We start from the raw sequence: 23,104 nt of genomic DNA, 5'->3' as shown, positions 1-23,104 counted from the left end.
AATTATTTACTATGTTTCATTCTGCATTCATTTTTGAAAAGTAAAAAGAAACTCATCCTTGAGAAAAGGCATTTCATTGACCTCTCCTTCTGCATACATGCAAATCAACATACTCTTCCTTTTGATCTATCTATCTATCTATCTATCTATCTATCTATCTATCTATCTATCTATCCATGCAGACAGGTAGGGGGCGTTGAGAGGCCGCAGGAGAGCACTCACTCACCACCAGATGTGCGTGTGTGTTTGTGTCCTGTGCGTGCGTGCACACAGAAGCAGTGTGCGTGTATGTGTGTGTTCTCCCACGTGCACGGACGAGCAGTGTGCGTGTGTGTGTGCACAGAGTGGCAATGTGTATGTGCGCGCACCCTTGTTGGAGCAGTGTTTGTGTTTGTGCGTGCGTGCGTGTGTGCGTGCGTGTGCGTGTGCTGGCAGGGGAAAAGTGATCGTGGCAGCGAGAGCAGAGATGTAGCAGCAGCGTAGCTCGCTTTCGACTCCGCGGCCAGCCGTCTGTCACTTTTACCTGGAACCCGTTCGTGCCGGCTTTGCCGCGTAATGCGGGACGGCCGAGGGAATTCGCCTTTGCACAGTGACTCTGAATGAACGCGCCGCGTAATGCGACCCGGACGAGTCGCCTTCGGAGGGAAATATTTATGTTTCGGGACGGTTTTGTCGGAGTAGCTAGTTGCTAGCGTTGGGCTAGCGGCTGTGCGGGCTGCTCGGAGCGTTTCCTGCGAGGATGCTACGGTGGATACGACAGCAGCTGGTGAGCCCTCTCTCTCCCTTTATTTTAATCAACATTAACCTCTGGTACTTCGCCCTTTAGCCAGACGAAACGACGTTGCTGAAGCAAACACTGTTTCAACTTTATTTTGCAAAAATTTAGCAAGCTAGCGTAGCAAATTAGCTGTTGCCGATGTGTCCCAAACAATGTCTCGTCTTGGTGACTGTCAGGTATTTTAAGGTTGTGTTAGCTACAGCAAAGCTAGGCTACTGTTAATTAGCTGGATTTACAAATGATCCTCAACTGGCAGGACGAGTTTGAGTTTGAAATAGTGTTTCGGTGTGAAGTTTGTCAGTATTTTAACCCGCCGTTGTATGGCTTTCCTAATGCAAAGATACACCTGAAAGTTAACTCAACACCAGCTAACTGGCTAACACCGAAACTTGACAAAGTTTAAAACGGTTTGATAATACTGAGTTTCGTGTTGGTTAACATGTCTGACTGATGTTTGTTTATGAAGTGACAGGAGGGCGACTGAATCAACTTATAATTTTACGTCCGTCGGCAGGCTGAATGTTTTAATAAACGATGGCCAGCTGTTGTGCTAACGTTGGTATCGTGACATTACTTCATTGTCTGCCACATCTGAATCTTCGCGTCTTTAGACTGATTGCTTGTGCTCAGGAAACATCCTGGTTTGCTGCAATCACCTGTTTGTCTGTAAACAGTACGTCTGTGTCGCGTCGCGTCGACACGAAAAGGTATCTGGAAATGCAGTTATAAAACACAATACTGTTCCATCTCTGGAGGAGTCCTGTCTGATTCAAGTGTGAATCCTCCCGGAGGGTGCGGGTTGTGCCACAAATGGTTCGGTATACGAGGAGAGGATTTTTGTGGTTGTCCGAGTGTTGTTATTAGAGGAGTCTGATCTGTCAGTGTGCACCAAATGGGAGTGGTGACTGGTATAGGTGGTTTAACAGCACGTGAAGGGGGGATGTGCATGTGAATAAATGAGAGAATGAATGAATGAATGTAGCTCTGCTGCTGCAGAAAGCCAACCAGAGTCAAGAAGAGGAACTGTTCATGTTCTGATACCACTCGAGGCACTGGCATAGGTCATAAAAGATACCTAATAAAAGGCTGGTGTGTTCTGTGCTCAGATTCTTTCCAACTTTTGGTCTAAATCAGCTCCTGTAAATGTGCGTTGAAACTGATGCCCCTAAGTGTACAATAGTACTTTTTTTTTTAATACAATCGATTTTAGTCAGTAAAATAATATTATTTTGGTGTCAGGTGACAACATCTTGAGGCTTCCACAAGTTACAATGTGTGGCATGGATCTTATAAACATTGATAGGACAGTTTGACCAGACTGCATAGTGTTTCTCCTCTGATTCAGTGTTGTCAACCGCTACAGTAAAGTTAAGCGTGTTAAAATTACAGCTTTATCCAGAAAGTTTTCTATTCATGCCGCAGGTGCCTTCAAGATATATAAACGCAAAGCTAACAGAGAATTGAGCAGTTGTTCTAATAGCATGTATGTCAGGAGCAAAGATTCTACATGGCACTAGATATACAAGGTGGACGTGGTTCAGCATTTCATCTCTAGTCTAACTATAGTTTTTGGTGCAGTGCTGGTGTCGCTTTGATTTCCACATTTCTACTAGTTAGCTGCTGGAAACAGCAGCCACACAGTTCAACATAGTAAGACTGTGGTTTTGAAATTTCATACACTGTCAGGAAAAAATTTCAGCCTGTCTGCGGATTGTATGACAGTGACTGCCAAACAGTTTTACTTTCCAAAATTATCATCACACTTTTTAATGCCATGATCACAGATATTATCTTAATTGCTTATCTTTCATCTGAGATGCCTGAAATCACAAAGTGTAGACAGTGGTCAAATGATCTGGTGCAGTTTCCTGGCCTGGACCAAATAGCAGGAAGAAAAAAAAAATAACACTTTGCATCTGTGTCTGGTGTCTTGACTACTCACACTGGTATTTTTAATATTAGAAAAACAAGATGTAAACAAAACTCCTGCTAGACATCTGTTATGACATATTTTCAGCAACATAACTTCCAGAGTGCTGCACTAAATGAAAGGCATTAAAACAGTGTCAGCAATACAAATACCTCAGTTATGTATGCGTCACTAACAATATACAGCGCTTTAAAAGTTTGCCCGTTCTTGTGTACAGTCTGCTTACTGTTCTTTGGTATTTGCTGTGTCCCATTGGAGACTAATTGAACTGAGCCATCGTATGGTTCCATCTGCATTTCAAGCTGACTTAGCTTGCTTCCTTGGTGTGCACCAGGGAGCTGATACTTCCACAAATGAAGCGTAATAATGCAGCAGTTGTACCACGGTCTGCTACAGCCCAGCCGAACTTGACGAACATGAACAGCACACCCTTAAGTTTCATCAGCGAGTGAATGCTGTCATCCCAAGAGAAAAAAAACTTGCATTTAAACTGTTGTCGACATGACCACCAAGTTTAATCAGTGTTAGATCAATGTTCAGTTGAACTTCCATGTCCTAGTCATTATGTAACCCTTATTGTTGAAGTTGGGTGAGACTGACACTTAATAAGTTCTTTGAAAAACTTTCAGCAGAGCAGAAGTCAGTTAGTTAAAGTTTCCTGTCAGCTATTAAAGATTAGGCTTCACCTGTCACATCTTCAGTGTACCACAGAGAGTTTGTCTCCATTTAGAAATTGTGACAGAGTCTCCTCTTAATTGGAGATAGCTGGGTTCGTTTGACCCATCCCATATAATTTGACCTTCCTAGTTAATTAAAAGCCTTATTAAAATTGGTCTTAATGCATCCGGCTTAATTCGAAAAGTCTGTCCAGGAGCAACAGAAGGTGGTGGGAAGATATCAGCTGGAAGATGCTGTGATGTTTTTTCACTTTAATATTGTTTATCAGCTTCTTTAAGGCAACATGAAAGAAGGAAAAAGGATGTAGAACATTCTTCAACCTTGTTCCGCAAACACTGCTGAAATGTTAGTCATTTTGCATTTACAGTATATATTGGTAGTAATAACCACATGATCCACAATGTCCTTTGTGAAAACTGGCCTATTATTCTTAAAGCGGAACAAGGGAAACTTTTTGCATGGTGTGATGGTTTTCTGTATGAGTAATACACTATAACACAACACATGTGATATAGGAAATCATCAAATTTGGCAATGCCAACAATTAGTTTTCATATTTGCTTATTTACTCAATGTGACATGCAGGTATGCTGTATTGGTCACAATCATACCACTTTGTGTTTCCATAAATCCAGTATTTCAGATTTGTAGTTCTTCATGTTAGACTTTTATTCGGCATAACATGACATTGTGTGCTGTGCTTACAGAAACATGCATGACTGTCGTTCATGTCATCTAGTGATCCTGATTTGTGTAAATGATAAAGAAATCACAGTTTGCTACCCTTACGAATGTTTATTTCACAGTGCTGGATGAACACGAAAGTTTTGAAAACTGAGTTTTGTTTTATCGCAAACATCTTGGTTTAGTAGCAATGTTGGAAGTGCCCTGACTCAGACTCATTCAAGGACACGATTGAACATAATGCTCACTTAATATATTTATACATAATATTTTTTTGCAATTTAAAGAATGTGTTCAATGGCATTTCATTTCTGAAACATCAGTCAGGTTGGTTGTAAGAAATCCATTAACCATCAACCACAAATTTCGGGGAGGTTTGTGGAGATTAACTTTGCCGTTAACTTAACACAAAGCTGTGGGTGCTTTCACAGCAGCCACACTTAAATGGACCTGTTGAATTTTTGTTGCAAATGCAGTGTGCTCGTGTCAGTGTGAAAGCAAAGCTGAACTGGTGAAGCTTGAAGGTGGTATCAAGCAACAATCACAGTCAATTGTAGGCTGAATGCCCCTTGTCTGTCATAAGTTTGAGCCGAGGGCCTCCCAGACTCTAATGAGCAATTTTTAATGACTTTTTAATTTTACATCTAACCTCAACACACAGGAATAATGGTCTATATGCTGAGTTCAATAATGCCTCAAGAAGAGGAGCTTAAATCGTGTATAACAATGAAAATGAGATTATAATGAATTATTGTGAACATATTATTGGACGACAATCTGATTTCCTGTATCCACAGACCCGTGAAACACTTATTCACAATATTTGACTGCCATATTCTGGAGGTTAGCATTTTGCGTACCAGTACTGTTAATTCAGGCTCAGGGTGTTGACGTCCTGAAGCGAATCCAAGTGGACGTAGATCTTTAAAGATCATCGTGTTGAACTGCATTAACCTTCTCTGTCTGGGTGTGTGCACGGCATCTCCAGGTAGACAATTTCAATCTGACTTGAGCTAGCACTGCTAACACCAGCAGCTCTTTGTTGAAATCAAAATGCTTGCAAAATATATTGTTTTTATTTTCTTGTTGATAGCCTGCCAAACTGTCCTGTTTTTGTGAGATGACTTCTTTTGAATTCACACAGCAGTAGGGAAGGGGACACGTGTCTGATGTCTCTGTATTACAAGAAATGACTATGTACATATCACACAGTCTAATATGACAATGTACATATTGGGGATATAGAGATCCACATTTTTTCACTTCCTATCTGATCTTGATACCTGAATTTGGATTATGCCGATACCATTCTGACACCAGAGCTGTGTTTGCTTTAATATTATTTTATATTAAACAGGAAACTTGCCATAATGGAAATACATATGCAACAGTAAGGGTTTCAAAATGATTGTCAATATTTATCCAAGACAGACACAAAGGGGAAACTTCTCTATCACCACACCTCTCCAAATAAAATAAAAAGGGCTGCTTCATCTGAATGGTATAAATTAGATATATCCTTGCTCATTTTTGAAATAAAATTTAAGTGCAATAAGTGTAAGCGTCTTACACACACTATTAATAAAGCAGTGTTCATCTGAACAGCACAAGTCCAGTACAGTAGGAATTTCGACATTAGAGTTGACCTGGATTAAGCTGAACACCAGAGTCAGTAGCTATTCCTCCACCCGAAGTGATTCCTGCCGGCTCATTTCGTCTTTCCTCCCCGTGGCTAAGCATCGTTGTGCTCTTATATGTGGTGCTCTTTCAAATGTTTTTGAAGTTCTTACTATTATAGGTTGCGACAGAGTTTCTGCCTCTCTGTATAACGGCTTTGGAAACATTGCAAACATTGCACATTTTTGTCCTGCTTTGCAGCATTTCAAGTGTAAAATACTTCCAAGCAGCGGACTTGTTGTCTTTTAAAGTTAGCTAGCCACAGTGCTGCCAGTTGCTCTGCTAGCTGGCTGCAAAATGTGGAAATTCATTCCACATGGAATCACTTGTGGAATAATTTCAGCAGACAGTATTAACGTACAAACATAGCGGGTGGCTTGGAAATCTCCGCAGGTTGGATCAGAAATTTTTGATCCGTTAATTACTTTGGTATCGGAAACGGAACCGATACTGGATTGGATCCCTAATACACGAATAAAACACGAATTGGTTTAATTGAACAATATCTCTATTGCTGATTAATGGAGGAGTGCGTTTGATTATTTAGGAGAGTAAAGGCATCTGTCCCTAATTATGGTATAGCAATTCAGTCCAAAACATAAACTACAGAGATGTAGAACTTTACAAGCGCCAGGCTTCACATGGTTTTAACATTGCTTCAGGACAGAACACTTTTTTAAATGGCTAGTACTTAGTGCCTCACTTGGAATACATGACAAAGATTCAATTAAAAAAGAAAACAGCTTTTAGAAAGCTTTTTATTATTATTTTTTCAATATGTAACATAGAAAATAACTAAATCAGTCACACCAACTGTCATTATTGACAAGCACATTGCATCATGCTTTTTACTTATTTCCATGATCTCTTAAACAGTCAAACTCTCTGTTTTTAGTGGGCATGTAAAGAGGCTCAGTGACGTCACAATTTTATGAGGATCTGCTTTAAAATCTGTTTTCATGCAGCCGTAAAACATCTGATAGTTAACTATCCTATGTCACCCTTGATAAACCAGTTGTGGCTCAACTGTGGCTGTGCTTCAGGCTACTCATTTTATGCCACATGTCGTTAGATATCTTTTTGGCACGCCTGTAGTTATGTTATTATCCCTGTTGTCAGAAGTCATATAGTCAAAAGCAGCACCTACAGCCTCTGATGACACTCTCTATCGTGTGTTCTGTCATTTTTTGTGTTGCTTTGTCTTCCTCTTTGTCGCTTGTTCTTTATCCAGCTACCTTCCTGCCATGCATGTGTGTGTATGCAGCATTACAATAGTGCGGTACCCCAAGGCACTATGGGTTTTGTAGGCCTTGTTCATAGTGTAATTACTTGTCAGCCTTCAGACTGATGTGAAAACCGAAGTCTACGAACTAAAGAAAAGGTCTTGTTTCAGCTTTGCATAATGTGTTTGCAAACTACATTATTAGTGCTTCTATGCATTCGGTACACACAATATTACCAACTTCAGTTCTTAGGTTTTGATGTTATATCTCCTTTAGTTTGGTGTCTCTGCTATTTTAGGATTGGCAAAAATGAACTTGAAGGAATAAAGACTGCCATCTTGATTCCCTTTAATTCGAACGCATAATAAAATGTTCAGGAATAATTCTACAGCTAAATGATTATTTAAGTTGTGCATTCTATGAAATCACAATGGCCTAAATCTGTTACTCCTTTGATTTTCTTTGGTTTAGCGTATGGTAGTACAGTAGGGGTCGATAATATTTACAAAGAAGTTGTACTTGTACATATATAATAAAAAAATATATTTTATATTGTACTTTGTAGTTAAATGAAGGTTTTTTCGGTGTTGACTGGCAAAAAAAAAAAAAACAAAAAAACATTAAATTGTCATCCAAGGAGTTTAGGTTCACTGTTCTTGCTTTCTGGCATGTAGTTATTGACAAAATAATCAGCATATTAATAATTCATGTGAATACAAGTAGTTGTAAGATTACTGCGCAGTTGGGGATCTGGATAATGCGATTGGACCCTGCTGTGCATGTCTCTGCAATCTGTGATGTATTTATCAGTATTGTGTGGTGTTTATTGACAATTTACATGTTGTGGTAGTCAGCAATATGTTAATTTTGTTGTTTGTGTTTCCGTGTACAGCTTATGGTTGGATGTTAAAACCATAAAGATTTATATCACAAAATAACATTTCCCCAATAGACATTTGAAATATTGTTGATAGACTTTTCAATCAATTGCATTCCTCTGTGCTTTGACAGACAATATGAGTGACCAGCGATAATGAGTTACTTGCACTGAACCAGTCATGTGGCTGGAACAGAGCCATGCCAATTTAGCTAACAGTACGCTAGCAGCTAGTCGCAGCACGTGCTGTTCGTACTGCTGCAGCCGTGTTAAGCCTGATTTACGGTTCTCCGTCACGGCGACGCCTATGCCGGCAACCTTACGCCGGCAACCCTACGCCGTCACTGAGCATATCTTGCTTCTGCGTCAAGGGAACGCCCTCCTCTGCAATTTCACCGCCAAGCCGCTAGGCGGGCGTGGCTGTGTCTTTGTTTCGCAATCGGCAGTCACAACAACGATGCGGCTTCCATAGCTCCGGCTTACCTAGACATAGATATCTAGACACGCGGGCACTTCTTACCAAACATATATCTGCAGGAGTGGCGTGAGCGGACCATGATGAAATATTGGTGAAACTAATGAGTTTTTGGATGATTAAAGCAGTTTTAGGAGCGGCGTTATTAGCCATGCCCCGTCTGCTAGCTGTATACGGATGTCCGCCACTTGATTTTGGATCTAAATTTCTTCCAAAGCACTCTTCGGGTCAGAAAAGCATTCGGGGTGAGAATATTGTTCTACTCCATTCTATAAACAACGTGAAAGTGGACCAATCACAGCCTTCGACATTCACGTCACCACGCATCGACACGACGCGTGGTTAGGATTTTTGGGAGGTGCGCGTCAAGCCCTAGCGTAGTGGCTGCGTCAAAGGTGTAGGTCCTGCATTGCTGCAACGCAGAAGCATACAAAGGCCTTAAGTCAGCAGTGGGTTGACCACTGTCTCAGGATGCACAGCATCCCAATCTCCCCTCCACCCACTTGGAAGGCGAGAACATGCCCCCGCCCACTAATGCCCGAAAACGGACAGATCTCAAATAACCCGGCCGGATAACTCGCCGGCGGCGATGTGAACAGCCCAGAACGACCCTCCCACACCTGAACGCCATCAGGCGGGACATGATCAGTTCCAGAATGAGAAACTGTTTTAAAATGCGTCAGAGTTTTAGAATGTTTGACAGTTTTAGAAACTTTGAATTGTACTTGCTGATTGTAATTATGGTCCTGGAATAAATGAGAATGCCTGCTAATTGTTTAAAAACATTGCTATCAGCCTTATCTACATTAGATATTTTCTATCTGGTTCACTTATGAAAACAATGATAAGGGGAAACTGCATGGTTGCGTGTGTGCGTGCGTGCGCATGTGGCTGAGCACAATATCATGACTTTAGCAAAACAGCATTGTTGTTCTTAGCGTAGCGTTGACTGCTTTGGGTTTTTTTTTCTCACTTTAATAAAGCCACATCTGTGTTGCAGACAGTTGACATGTATTTGGCGAGCTGTCACATCAACCAAAGCTACTGTATGCAAGAATGTGCTAATGATTGAACAACTGAAGTCTGAGATAACTGATGTGGTGCTGATCTTTAGACTGTCTGAAAAACTGGGAAGTAAATGAGAATGAACTGTTTGGAAAAGGCTTTTTAAGTAAGCTGTTTACTGTTGCAACGTACAAAATTACCTTGAGCAATCAGCAAAGATGTAATGGATCTTCTGTGCCATTCAATGCCAGTGACTCAATAGTTGCTTTGCAAGAAGTGTTTTCAGTCTTGTGAAACTCACAAGTTGATATGAAATGTAAAGCAGAGAGTTTATTTAAATATTCATTTGAACTACTCTATCTTATTAAGTGAGTTGCTCATCTAAACAGTTGCACTCATCAATTTTCCTTATGTATTTTTATCTACCAATAAAATTACAGGGACGATGTGGACAGATAATCTTCACTTTTTGTTATTGCTGCTAATGCCGCAGACTTTGCTTAAAAGTGACAATAAAGGTTACCAGAGACTGATTTTAACAACAAGATGCTGCACTGTACATTCTGGATTTCACAATGTTGGATGTGACAGTGAGCGCCACCGCATGATGTTGGTGTTCATGTCAACTATAATTTACTTCAGTACCCACAATTTGATCTACACACCATGCTGGTGCTTTCAGGAAATGAATAAACAATACAAAGTGTGTTTATAGTTTTATAATATTTAGATAGCACATTGCCAACGTCATGATCAAAATTTATATTTGAATCATTGTGCAGCTGGAGTCTACTGTACTACTACTACTACCACTACTCTAGTCTAATCTGTTTCCTTTGTATTTTTATTTTATAACAAGCTGAGCCAATTGTGATGCTTACAACCTGTCAGTATTGGCAAACAAATATCAAAAAAGGGTAATCTGGTGTCTCCTCCAGGCTGGATTTGCATTCAGTTTGCTGTTGCTTGTAGCTGCTGAGATGGACATAACTCACCCCAGTTGAACAAATACAAGAGTCATTGTTCGTCTCAACAGTTGATAACCTGGATGTTCCACTTCAAATCTGTCTTAATACTTACACCGGTTCAGTGCATCATTTGGCATAGGAAGGGTTGAAATGGAGCCAAATGAGTAAAGGAATAATGGAAGCAGGTTTCAGTTGTTGATGTAATGTTTAACTTACATTGTAGCTCTTTCCTTGTCTCTTTAGAAATAATTGCTTCATGGGTGTTACTCTAAAGTAATGTTGAAAAGAGGTAGCGATGTGCATGTTCTTCTTCGACTGATGGTTGTACTGTGCTTTATGTGGACTTGAATCACACAGGATGTTAGTTTATGAAGGTTGACATTCATGTTTAATTCACTTTTTTTTACTTTCCCATTTACACCAACACAAAAATTGAGTAAAGCTCTCTTAAAAAAAAAAAAAGGAGTCCTATTTATGATACTTCCCTAGGAAAGACCTCACTGGTTCCGTCTGATGGGGTGTGTAGTCTTTCAATGTTTTTAAAACAGTTTTGCCAAAGTGCCTTACATTACAATGCAGTTAAGCAAAATCTAAAATAGTCACACTTTTTAATTATTTTGTGTCATGGTCAAATTTGTCCCACCATTAAGTAAATAAATTTAGACAAATAAGACTTTTGCAAAAATCACACTGTTGTTAAAATGAAATTACATTGCCCTCAAAGAGAATGAAGTGACAATTGTGGTTAACTGGTTAGGTCTGGAAGGGAAGCACAAAAGAGTATTTATGAGACTGTGAATATTGGAAATGTGTAGCCTGTAATTTTAAAAATCATGTGAGAGGTGGCTATCACTTTAGAAAAACAGGAAAACGTCAGTAAAATTCTCGTTAGTTGATCTCAATCAATACTGTGTGTTTTTTTTTCTTGAACAATATGACAACAGGCAGAGGTGGAGGGCCTGAGAGAGCAGTACAGACTGCACTAATAGTTTACATATGTTGGTGAACAGAGGAGAATCTGTGTGGGAGGGAGTGACGTGGCCCGGATGTGTTCCTGTGTGTGTGTGTGTGTGTGTGTGTGTGTGTGTGTGTGTGTGTGTGTGTGTGTACACACACTGGCGTGCGTTAAAGTTACGTCATACAGCATTTGCAAATGATTGCAAGCTCCTGCTTTAACCTTCTTAGCATAGCAGTTGGGTGGGGTGTGACGCACATGACAGGACCAGAATATGTCTAAACCATAGCCAGATAACTCCAGTGCTTAAGTTGTGCGCGCACGTGCACACACTCACACACACCCCTCACTGTACCAGTAAAACCAAAAGACAGGGCTCTGATAACCTGCGCTAGTTTCATAGTGATGCACTTGGCTTTTCGGTTTCAAAATGACTTGTAATAAGGTGCCTGCACTCGGCAGGGACATGCAAAGACATTTTCTGATAACCAATACTTTTTTAAATCACCTCTAGTACCTCTTTTTCAAAAGTTGCATGATCGAGATAATAATCCTTACATGTATAGCTGCATGCGAGGCCCACACAAAGCAGCTTTGAGTATGCAACACAGCGGTAAAGAGATGACACTGTGATATGAGTTATGAGCGACCAGTTTCTTTAAACCACGTTTTACTTTCGGTTTGAAGTTTTATTTTGTGTGATATTTTGGCAAAATCAGATTTCCACATGCTGAAGAAAATAACAAAGACTTTGTTGAAATCTTGCTGCCTTGAGGAACTGCTTTCATTTTGAAGGTTATGGCTGTTTGCATGTTATTATTTTTAATGGCAAACTCTAAATGCTAAAAATGTTTCCACATTACATATTTGACTATTATGTTGCTTTTAAATTGAAAGTGTTAGGATGAGTGATATTTACTATTCATCCCTTTTGACTGCAAATAGTCCCGTCATTGTATGATATTGCGTACTGCTGTGGGATGTAACGCATAACAAATAATTTGTTGGAACACAATAGCCAAAAGAAAAGCAACTTTACACACTCAGCTATATGACTTTTGACAGCGCAGGACAAACATCAGGTGGATTTCACTGTGGTGTAGAGTTTGATTTTGTATTCTCATCCAGTGCTAGTTTGGCTTTTTATATTTAAGTACTTCTTATTGTTATTAGTATTAGCATTTACTCCTGTGTAGAATTTACAGTAATCTATGAAAATTGTAATAATAATAGTAAAAAAAAATCTTGTTTCAGTGTTGCTCAATAATGCTGAGATTCAGCTTGGTTATTTGGTGATGATCAGCACATCTGGGGGAATATTCAAACCCTTAACTGAAAAATACATTTCTGCTGATTATCTTATGTGTGATCAATTTATATTCTGAAATTCAGATGTTAACATTTAGGCACATTCAACTTCATGCTTCATTCATAACATGACACATTCATTGCTGCTTTATGCTACAGATCACAGAATCAACCACTTGTTTTCTTTTCTCACCTCGCCGTGTCTCCTCTCTCTCCTCAGGGCTTTGACCCTCCTCATCAGAGTGAGACCAGGACGGTTTATGTAGCCAACCGGTTCCCCCAGCATGGCCACTACATACCACAACGGTTTGCAGACAACAGAATCATCTCATCCAAGGTACGAAGAATTAGTTCATATAACCGGCATGGCAATTAGTTTTGTGTAAAATGTAAGTCAGAAGTTGTGAATGAATCATAGGTTCTTATAACTTTTCAAGTTTTGTGAGATTTTGCTTTTCTGACTCATCCTCACTTGCAAAAACCATCAAAGTACATAAAAGATGAGTGGTGGAAGAACTGTTTGTTTATTAATTCCCACATAAGGTGGGTGGACAACCTTTCCTAAGACGAACCATAAAATCGCATGAAACCTCAGCTGAGCAGTGAGTGAAAGCTGTGGCGGAAGAGCACATTTCACCTTCAGAGACACTTTGACGACTAATTTCTGTCCACCAGCATGACTTGAGTTGAATGAATTAGCCGGGAGCCCTGGCACGGTGGCAGAGAGATAAGATTGAAGTGTGATTTGTTGATAATATGAGCAGAACCAACTGGTTTTCAGTCGGTTGGGTATGGAGTAATTTTGGAATTGCAGTTTGATAATGAGTTGAAAGGAAGTTTTAAATTCACTGGTTTTACTGTGCATAGCAAAGTCAACAGGACATCTTCACAACATGTATGCGTGCATGTATAATTTCAGTTCTGTGCTGTTTATGAGCAATGCAAATATTCTGACATGGTTTTTACTACTTTAATCAAACCATTTGTGAAGCTAGTTGGAATTTTCCTGTTTTGAAATGTGAGCTGTCCACTGTGTCCAAAAAAAAAACAGGAACAGGGACAGCTAGACTTCTCTTAACAATGTTTTATCCTTCTAAATCTTTTTTTCCCCTATATTTCAGTACACAATCTGGAATTTTGTACCCAAGAATCTATTCGAGCAGTTCAGAAGAATAGCCAACTTCTATTTTCTCATCATCTTCCTTGTACAGGTAATAATACGCAACACACATGCACAGCTCCTTTTCACAGGTACAAGGTCTCCCCAATCAAATGGTAGCAAGTTAAGTGTGACCTTAGTTTTCCTGCCCTAAATACAGATGTGTGTGTGCGTGTGCTTGTGTGTGAGTCAGTGACTCATCGACTTCGAGGGACCAGAGGAGAGACAGGTCTGCCGCTGTATTAAAACATTACACCCACACATTTTGTAATACGTGTGTCTTTACAGCCAGCCCAAAGCACCAGGCCTTCACTGCGAATCAATCATCTCATGCTGGAGAAGGATTTGGCTTCCAAATTTCCAGCCTTCTCCTGATTTATTTGGGACTGTGTAGTGAAGCTCAAGCAATCGACCTGACTCTGCCTTAAAAGGACCTTTTTTCTTTTTACCCACTCACATTTTCATCTTGCGATAGTGAACATGTTGTTTTCTTAGACGTCCAGTTTGACCGTTTTAGGTGATTTTTAATGCATCCTATGGTCTCTGCTGTGTGTTCTAACAAGCAAAGAATATAATTAATCGCATTTGTTTTTGTAACATTGGTTTATTTTTACTCCTGAATTATTCTAATCATTTTTGACTGAATTTAATTCACCTTCTAAAGGTTTTATTCAAACTCTTTCTGACAAGATTCATTGTATTCATCCAAAATCCAGCAGATGTCTCCAGTGCAAATCGGTCCACAAACTTTTCAAAGGTTTTTGAATAAGACATTTATTTCATTTTAATTTGCAGGAGTTTGGATTTTCTCTCGTCTTTGCAGGAGCGCTGTTTTTTGTGTTTGAAGTCACCTGCAGCTCAACACAGCGTGAAGGGCTGGGAGGAATATTTATTGTGCCACCTGCTTGACAGAAAAAACAAACATGACGACCCAAGTGTTGCTACCCTGTCGCTCTTCCCACTTGTTTGATATTAATTGAACTGAGTATGAATATTATCAATAATTGTAAAAGTTATTGAAAAATACGCGTGTGACAGCGGTCAATGTACCAGAAACCGCTACATGATCACTGTAACATAAAGCAACAACATGTAGTGTAAACCAGGAAATAATGACACCAACACTGAGAAGAATGCAGTAGTTGTTCACTTTACCTGTTCTTCTAAACTAGTGGTTCTCAACTGGTCTATCTTTGGGACTACTACCACCCCTAACGGAAAATCAAGGACCCACATCAAGAGAAACATTTAATCTGCATTAGTTATGCCCAAAAAATAATAAATAACTTGCAAATGGAGATGTAGAGAAGATAATGTTCTCTTTCATGCTCTATTAGCTGCATTTCAATTAAAATGGAAGCAGTTCACTTCATAACTTCAGCCTTTTTTAACAGTCTCAACTGTTTTCATCCACAAATCTAAAATTATTTACTGCTGCTGAGATATAGCTTCAAAGCATAGCTCCACATGCCACTTCAGTTTTGACGCTTCAGCATAAGACACACTTATTTTTCTCTCCCTAGTATCATAAATTTCATGCGTTATATACTTTGTTGGTAACTGTGTTTCACCATGCTTAATTAGCATATGTAAACACATTTACATGCCAGACAAAAAAGTGAAAACCGTTTGATATTTTTTGACCCCTGCTTTTAGAACACGGTGTTGAGGTCAGATTGGGAAAGCTAAAACAAAAAGTTTGCATCAGTAAAGGATCCATTGAAGCTTTAAATGTTTTCATATCTTGTTTGTATGTCATTTTTATGACGGCGTGTTTGAGTGTTGTTGGCTGTTGTGATTGTGGAAGTCAGGTTTTTGGCTCAGTACGTCAGTCACTCCTTGCATAAAAAAGGTGTGTGTGTGTGTGTGTTTCTATGTATGACTGCCTCTGATGTGACAGTTAATTTTTGGAGGAAGTTGTAGAGGTTTCCTGTTTGACACATCAGCCTTGACTTCTCTCTGTTGTCTTTCTAGTTCACTTGTTTTCTCTGTCACGGCTCCCCATCCCTCCTCTGTCTGGCTTTTGTTTCTCACTTCCAAATTGCTAACATTCTGCGCATTCTGTATTTGTCTTTGCAGTTAATGATAGACACCCCCACTTCCCCAGTCACCAGCGGCCTGCCTCTTTTCTTTGTGATCACAGTAACTGCTATAAAACAGGTGAGATCTCAGACGCACAGCTTCCTCTTTGTTGGCCTCAAAATGGGGAACTAATTCTGCAGTATCACTGAAGGTTGACAAATTGCACTCGAAGATCTATAACAGCCAGGTTATTTTTTTTTAGCGTTGTGTTCAATGAAGTTCTTGCAGTGTTAAATTAGAAGTTTCTGAACCGTCCCAGTAAACATTATGTATACTGTGTCACTGAAATTTGGGGAAAATCTGAAAAATCTAGCCATGAAAAATAACTTAACATTAAAATTGTGTGTTCATGGCTTTTTCTGATGCACTGTGATAGTTCGGTGTAACACGTGCCCATGTCAGTTATTACCATTGATTTAACCAGCTAACATTTCTGATTGATTTTCTTCTCAGGGCTATGAGGACTGGCTGAGACACAAAGCCGACAATGAAGTGAACGGCGCTCCAGTGTTTGTGGTTCGCAGTGGAAGTTTGGTTCAAACAAGATCCAAGAACATTCGGGTATGATTGGAAAAGCGAGGCTCTGCAGAAGCTCTCATGTGTCTGTCGGTCCAGTGGAGAGAAGGAGAACATACGTCAAGAACTAAGTTTGTTAATGAGACATTTACCTCAAGGCAGGCGTGTCAGCCATATTTTAATTCATTGGCCACACAGCACAGTTTTGACCTGGACTGATAATAACTTGTGAATACGAATGTTTGGTTTTCTTAATGCAAAGTACATTTTGAAAAAGTCAGCATGATGACAAATCCTGACAGAATAAATATATTGAAGAAAATAGATAAGCTTAAAGCCAATGCTCTGAGGTGCAACATTCGCCCAGTGTTCAAAGACAATATTCTGGAACTATGCGAGTTTGCACGATCCCGTGTGCATGTTTTTTAAAAGAAATCCCCTCATTCATTGCTGTTGATCATTTGTGAGCAGGAAGGAAACTTTCACTGATCAACAGCTCAGTTTCAGTGTTGTGTTTTGTCTGCTGCCCCTCCTGAAACGTTGAATCATCCCCAGTAAATAAACCAGAAACAGTATTTCATTGTTTCATTGAAGAATTAAAGTTAATAGATATTCTGTAAATTTTACTTTTTGCAAAATCGCACCTCAGGTAAGAATAGAGAATCTGGTGGCCTGCTGTTGGCCCACAGGCCACATGTTTGTCTTAAGGTATTAAAAATTAGCCTTAGTTAGCCTTCATAGCTGACTATCATTGCTTTACAGATAAATTTCTTGTCATTGCAGTGTTTCCTATAACCTGTATGGGCAGGTATATTTAACACAAGTAACTACAAAGGTCACTGGTTAGTTTAAGATTGGCAGTCTCAGCAGTGGCAGCCACATGACCTTTAAATGTCTGCTCTACTCATTAACTGTACATGCAAGAGCTCTTGCTCACAGCAAATAAATGACTGTTTACCATTTACTGGCCTACCTGCTCACACACACAAAGATGAAAAGTAAATGAAACACCGATGCAATGTAAATTTTATCTAGGATTTACTGTCTGAATGAGCTCCAGCCTTCATCTAAGGCCAGTTTTGACGTGACTTTGGACTAATGGGCACTTCTGAGATTATTATGTTTTGTGAGACTACATCAAAACCCATATTTATATGCTACTTACCGTTTCACTTAGCTTTAGGGTAGGCCTTTTAGCTTTGGCTGAAGAAAACTTATCTCAAGAATACTGACATGAAGGATTTCTTGCGTGCAAAAAACTAAACCGGTTCTCCATGCTTGGTCCTATCAGTGGGAACAGAAAGCCGGTTTGACCCAGATGACCCAGATGATGTTCATAACATAACGGATGTCCTGGGTCTAAACCATTAGCTTTAGATGAACTGTTATCAAATCTAGGTTTTACTGCTTTGGTATGCCTCAGCAAATTCTAATGCACACAAATCCTATGAGGTCAGGTGTCTCAGAGATACTGTAACTAGTGTGTCCAGAGTTAATGCTCCACTTTCTGAATGGCGTTCATCCTTCAGTAACACTACAAATGCACTTCTCCAGCTTGTCGGGCACATGAGATATTGATTATCCAGTCTCAGCCAGGAGACTTGCTGTCACCTCAAGTGAAAAATACTTATTTTAAGCCAAGACATGAGCAGAGTTGCTGTGTCAGTGGAAACTTGAAAGTTGACGACATACAGATTTTAACTAAAGTTAAAATGTGACATTTGTGTTACAAATAGCATCTTAAGGATACATCTTCCAGAAAAGGTTGTCGAACTGTTGAGTCCATGATGAACATCTTGCCAAGTCTTGTTTAAGAAGTTGACGTCTGTTTCTCTGCGTCCTTACAGGTGGGAGACATCGTCCGCGTGGCTAAAGATGAAACATTTCCAGCTGACCTTGTGTTGCTCTCGTCGGATCGTGCAGATGGTACCTGTCACATCACCACAGCCAGTCTCGATGGAGAGACTAACCTTAAGGTAGGTGTGTGTGTGTGTGTGTGTGTGTGTGTGTGTGTGTGTGTGTGTGTGTGTGTGTGTGTGTGTGTGTGTGTGTGTGTGTGTGTGTGTGTGTGTGTGTGTGTGTGTGTGTGTGTGTGTGTGTGTGTGTGTGTGTGTGTGTGTGTGTGTGTGTGTGTGAGAGATATCTGTCAGACTGTCAAACTGCTTGTATTGATGCAAAGTTTTCATGGACTCAGAGAAACACGATGGTGTTGGCAATCAAAGCCTCAGCTAGCTGCATTTAATGGTGCTCAACTTTGGTCTAGGGAACTACAATAAATTAGTTTTCATGGGTGATTTTGCCCAATCATATTCCTGATGCAGGGTAAAAGAGAGTTCATTGCATGCCGATGTCATTTCTCTGATTGTATTCTTTGCACTGATATCCTCATTTAGGCTCATTTATAAACATTGAAGTGGAAATTGAGTCCACATAATTGTAATTGGCTTTTCATTAGTTATGAAATAGTTTTAGTTGGCAGATTTCAGTGTATCGCTCCTCTCCTTACCCCACGTCCCCATTTTGCCACTGGCCATGCTACTTAATTGTCTCTGTAACGGCGTCCAGCTGCGTCTTTCACACTGGATCTTTTTTTTTTTTTTTTTTTTTTTTGCTGGCCTGAAAATGTGTTTGTACAGTCTTTGCACCTTTTGATATCTTCATAAAAATTGTCCTAGTTCCCTCTGTTTGTGTATGCTACATGCTAACAGTTGTATGCACTGCTGAACATAACGTTATAGGATAGTTCATTATTCTCTGTTCAAAGCATTGCATGATAGAATCATCTGTTTTAAGATCATTTAAAGATGTACTTGGTTTTTATCAACTGTCTGAAAAAAATTCAATCTTAATAAATGTCATGTGTCCATACTCGTTGCTTTCACTATTGATCCTTAATTCACTTGTGGTTAAAAGCCTGATGTAAATAGATTTATTAATTGCAATATTCTATTGGTCAGACTTCAATGTAAGTGTGAGTTTATATTCCAAGAATTTATGTTCATTAATACTCTCTTTTGAATTAAGGTTTCTCCTTTGTTTAATAAAAATGTACTTTTCCCTTTACTAATCAGCATTTTCTGTATGTTGTGTATCTATGCTTTCAGACCCACTACTCTGTTGCAGAGACTTCGGTGTGTCAGTCAGTGTCCCAGTTAGAGGCATTGCAGGCTGTGGTGGAGTGTCAGCAACCAGAGGCTGACCTATACAGGTAACTGGCTTCAGTTTTTTTTCACCCACCCCTCACTTAATAGATGCATGCTGTACTCAATGCTAACAGCTAAGCAGCTGATGCCTCTGTGACCTTCATGTGGGCTTTATTTATTTATTTTATTTATTTTTATTATTCAATGCAAAGCTGTCACTTCCTGTTTATACAGATTGATGATGCAGATGAGGCATTTTGTTTGAGATCAGGGTGCGTCCTCTCTCCATAAATACAGCTGTAGTTACTACATTGCATAAAAGACAGGTCAGAGATGTGTTATTGTATGGACAGTGGGTTGAGATGGCTTCATCACCTCTTTTCCTCTTTTCACTTGGCTGGCCGCTTTTGGATCAATCGATGTGTTTTCAGAGGTTGCAGTTCATTTTGTGGGAGTTTTCTTTCATCTCTCATCTCTTTGGTTGCTGTTGATTCTTTTTACCCTCACTTTGTTTATACACACTTGGCCAACCCTGACACCGTCTTATGCCTATGGTAATCTGAGCTCCGCAGCATAATAATAACCTGGTTTCCTGGATCAGGGTTAAGATTTTAACATTCTGCCGGGGGAAAAAGATTTTATCACTTTTTAATCACAGATGTTTGGAGTTACTACATGCTTGCATTTGTGTCTCAAAGGCTTTAAGTAAACTAAGTATTTTGGTGCCTGTAGAGCAGCATAATGAATGGACCATCTGTACTCGTATTGTGAAATTAAAGTGATTTCACCCAAACAATTCAACTTCAGTCATGAACATTTCTTTTTTGTTGCTTTCTTCCACCCAGTAAAGGTAAAGTGTTTCACTTACGGAGTTAAAAAGCCATCAGTGCTGCTGAGACAATGGTGCATCTATTTTAAAAATGGAACTGAAACAAATGAAAAGGAATACCAAGATTTAACCGTTACTGTTTTCCGGTGTCTTTCAGATTTGTCGGTCGCGTCACAGTGACTCAGCATGGGGAAGAGATCGTCAGGTAAGACCAGACTGTAATCACTGATAATTTAATGATTAGTTGAACAATCGAAACAAATTGCTGTATAGAGATTCTAAGTGAGCCTGAACTGAAGCCAATGACTGTCAGCTAGCTTACAAGATGTACAGATACAATGGGATGAGGATTAGAGGGATTCAAAATGATCACATTGTTGAGGCGTTGAGTGGAGCAGCAAAGCAAACAATCTAGTAAACAATGCCCCTGCTGAAATTTTGAAGTTTAATGAAGTATCTCCAGGAACTCACTTGATCGCCAATCAACACAAACCTGCAGCTTAGCTTTTTCCTAAAAGCATGTTAATCTTTCTCACGATTAATGAATGGTGATACTGTGCCACCAGAATATGTTTCTTGAATCCTGCTATCATAGTCACCCTTATCTGTATTTATGTTGTTTACTTCTATGTCAGACCGCTGGGTCCAGAGAATTTGCTGCTGCGTGGAGCCCGGTTGAAAAATACCAAAGAGATTTTTGGTGAGTCCCTTCAAGAAAGCAATGAGAAGTCTGTTGATAAATTGCTGAAGACGTTTCCTCCGAAAGATATCCACGGAAATGGCACCACAGCTGCATTCAGCTGGGGGTAGAAGGAGCAGTATAATATCATGAAGATGATATGATTGAGATCTGATTATATTATCCAAAGATTGTTTTTGTCAGATCTGGAATGAGGTTAATAATCAGTGTTTCAACAGTGTGTACTGTGGATATTTTGTTTTGTGGCAGAGCTAATACTCTAGTGTGAATACATGTGTAGTTTGTTGTTGTAACTTCCTTCTAAAGCTTCTGTAAAAATCAATTACTTGTGTATTGAACAAGCAGCTTGCCTGACTTCGTATTGTTTTGCTGTAGGTGTGGCAGTTTACACAGGAATGGAGTCCAAGATGGCTCTCAACTACAAGTGCAAGTCCCAGAAACGCTCTGCGGTAGAGAAGTGAGCTGTTTTTTTTTTTGTTTGTTTGTTTTTTGTTTTTTCATTTTATTTTTAGAGCTAGCACAACTTTTTTATTACAGGAAATCATGCTTAATGTAAAACTATTTTACATGCTTGCTTTCAGGTCAATGAACACCTTCCTGCTCATATACCTTGGAATCCTGTTGTCTGAGGCCGTCCTCAGCACCATCCTCAAATATGCCTGGCAGGCTGAAGACAAATGGGACGAGCCTTTCTACAACCAAAAGACTGATCAGGAGAGGAACAGCAGTCCGGTTCGTCTACTTGGCTTTATTTATCAGCAGAATACATTCTTTGTCTTTTGAGTTACATTTGCAAACTGCACCGTCGTCCACTTTTTCGCCTCCTCCTCCTAGTAGAGGAGAAGTCCCAGCATATCTCGATTTTGTGACAAGGCATGAGAAAAACGTGCCTGTCATGGCTTTCTAAGCACAGCAGCCTACATGCCAACACCAATCAGTCAGAGAACAGCAGCCTCTGTGAATCAAGACACTCAGAGAAAGTGAGGAAAAAAAGAAGAGAAACATCATTTTCCTATCAAGCTCCCTGAAGGCAGACAGGAATATTGACTGCAAGTGTTTTAAGGTTTGGTTGAGCAGGTGCTCCAGAGGGCCTGATGATCCTGCTACACTGTCTACCTTTAACAGGCGACGGCATGTCACTACATCACAGTTACTTTCACCTGAAGATCCATTTGACCTTTTTCCTCACTTAAAGCCTAAAATGCATTTTAAGTAATTACTAAAATGTTAGTATAATTCATTGAAATATGTTAACAATAAATGTTACTGTGTTATTATGTCTCCTCTTACCTAATGTAAGCGTTTCTCTGGGTTGTGATTTCATCATTCACTCTGCATTCAGAAGCATTAATCACAGCTCATAGCAGGTCTCATGTGTCATGAAGCACAGGTTTTGTAAAGCTGTTAATACTCTTTCTCTCAGTCAGAGCTCCTTTCTCACTCTCCTTTCCTGTCACATTAACTAATTAACTTCTTAATGGGAATGAATTAGCCTGCCTGCTCTGGTTTGGGAGTATCAGTGTTGAAGCCTGTTCATTTTGTGTGTAGCTGAAACTTTAACAAAGAAAATATTTTGATTGGCAGCCTCAATGGTTTTTCCCCCTGTGTTTCCCGCCTTTCTTTCAATTATCTTATTCTCTTTTGTTTCAGTGGTTTGTGTTACAAGATAATTCAAATGATGCTAATGATGTTCATGTGTTGAATTTAAAAGTATTCAGCTCTGCCTTATTTCTCTTTATTTTATACTTAATGCATTATAACCTCCCAGCATCACATTATTCTCTTATTTCTCTTCAGATATTAAAGTTCATCTCAGATTTCCTGGCATTTCTGGTCCTCTATAACTTCATCATCCCCATCTCACTTTACGTTACTGTGGAAATGCAAAAATTTCTGGGTTCATTTTTCATTGGCTGGGACTTGGACCTGTACCACGAGGAAAGTGACCAGAAAGCTCAGGTCAACACCTCTGACCTCAACGAGGAGTTGGGCCAGGTATGGAAGTGAGAGTATGAAGAAAGCTCCGTGTGTTTCTAAGACGTAATGATACATACTGAATTCAGATCAAAGCTTTTCCAGTAATATAAATATTACTTGCATTGCGGTTGTTGAAATCT

The 23,104-nt window shown here is 39.6% G+C and overlaps 1 protein-coding gene across 6 annotated transcripts in view; it reads left to right on the top strand.

The window, feature by feature from the left end:
- Positions 1–419: 419 nt before the first annotated feature.
- atp11b (ATPase phospholipid transporting 11B) overlaps positions 420–23,104 on the top strand; it is a 53,577-nt gene continuing 30,892 nt past the window's right edge. For all 6 annotated transcript variants that reach the window (XR_003930428.1, XR_003930429.1, XM_030083004.1 and 3 more), the window contains exons 1-12: positions 420–766; positions 12,779–12,895; positions 13,680–13,769; positions 15,797–15,877; positions 16,253–16,360; positions 18,163–18,291; positions 19,420–19,523; positions 20,445–20,492; positions 20,923–20,987; positions 21,363–21,444; positions 21,569–21,719; positions 22,785–22,982. Coding sequence is in view for 4 of the 6 variants with exons in the window: in XM_030083004.1 (XP_029938864.1) it covers positions 740–766; positions 12,779–12,895; positions 13,680–13,769; positions 15,797–15,877; positions 16,253–16,360; positions 18,163–18,291; positions 19,420–19,523; positions 20,445–20,492; positions 20,923–20,987; positions 21,363–21,444; positions 21,569–21,719; positions 22,785–22,982 (1,200 nt within the window). In the remaining 2 variants the exon portion in view is untranslated. The remainder of the gene's footprint in view (positions 767–12,778; positions 12,896–13,679; positions 13,770–15,796; positions 15,878–16,252; positions 16,361–18,162; positions 18,292–19,419; positions 19,524–20,444; positions 20,493–20,922; positions 20,988–21,362; positions 21,445–21,568; positions 21,720–22,784; positions 22,983–23,104) is intronic.

This window comes from Salarias fasciatus, chromosome 23, assembly GCF_902148845.1.
Source record: "Salarias fasciatus chromosome 23, fSalaFa1.1, whole genome shotgun sequence".
In the NCBI taxonomy this organism is placed as follows: Eukaryota; Metazoa; Chordata; class Actinopteri; order Blenniiformes; family Blenniidae; genus Salarias; species Salarias fasciatus.
Note: the sequence above shows the minus strand (reverse complement) of the source record. Positions and strands in the feature narration are given on the sequence as shown.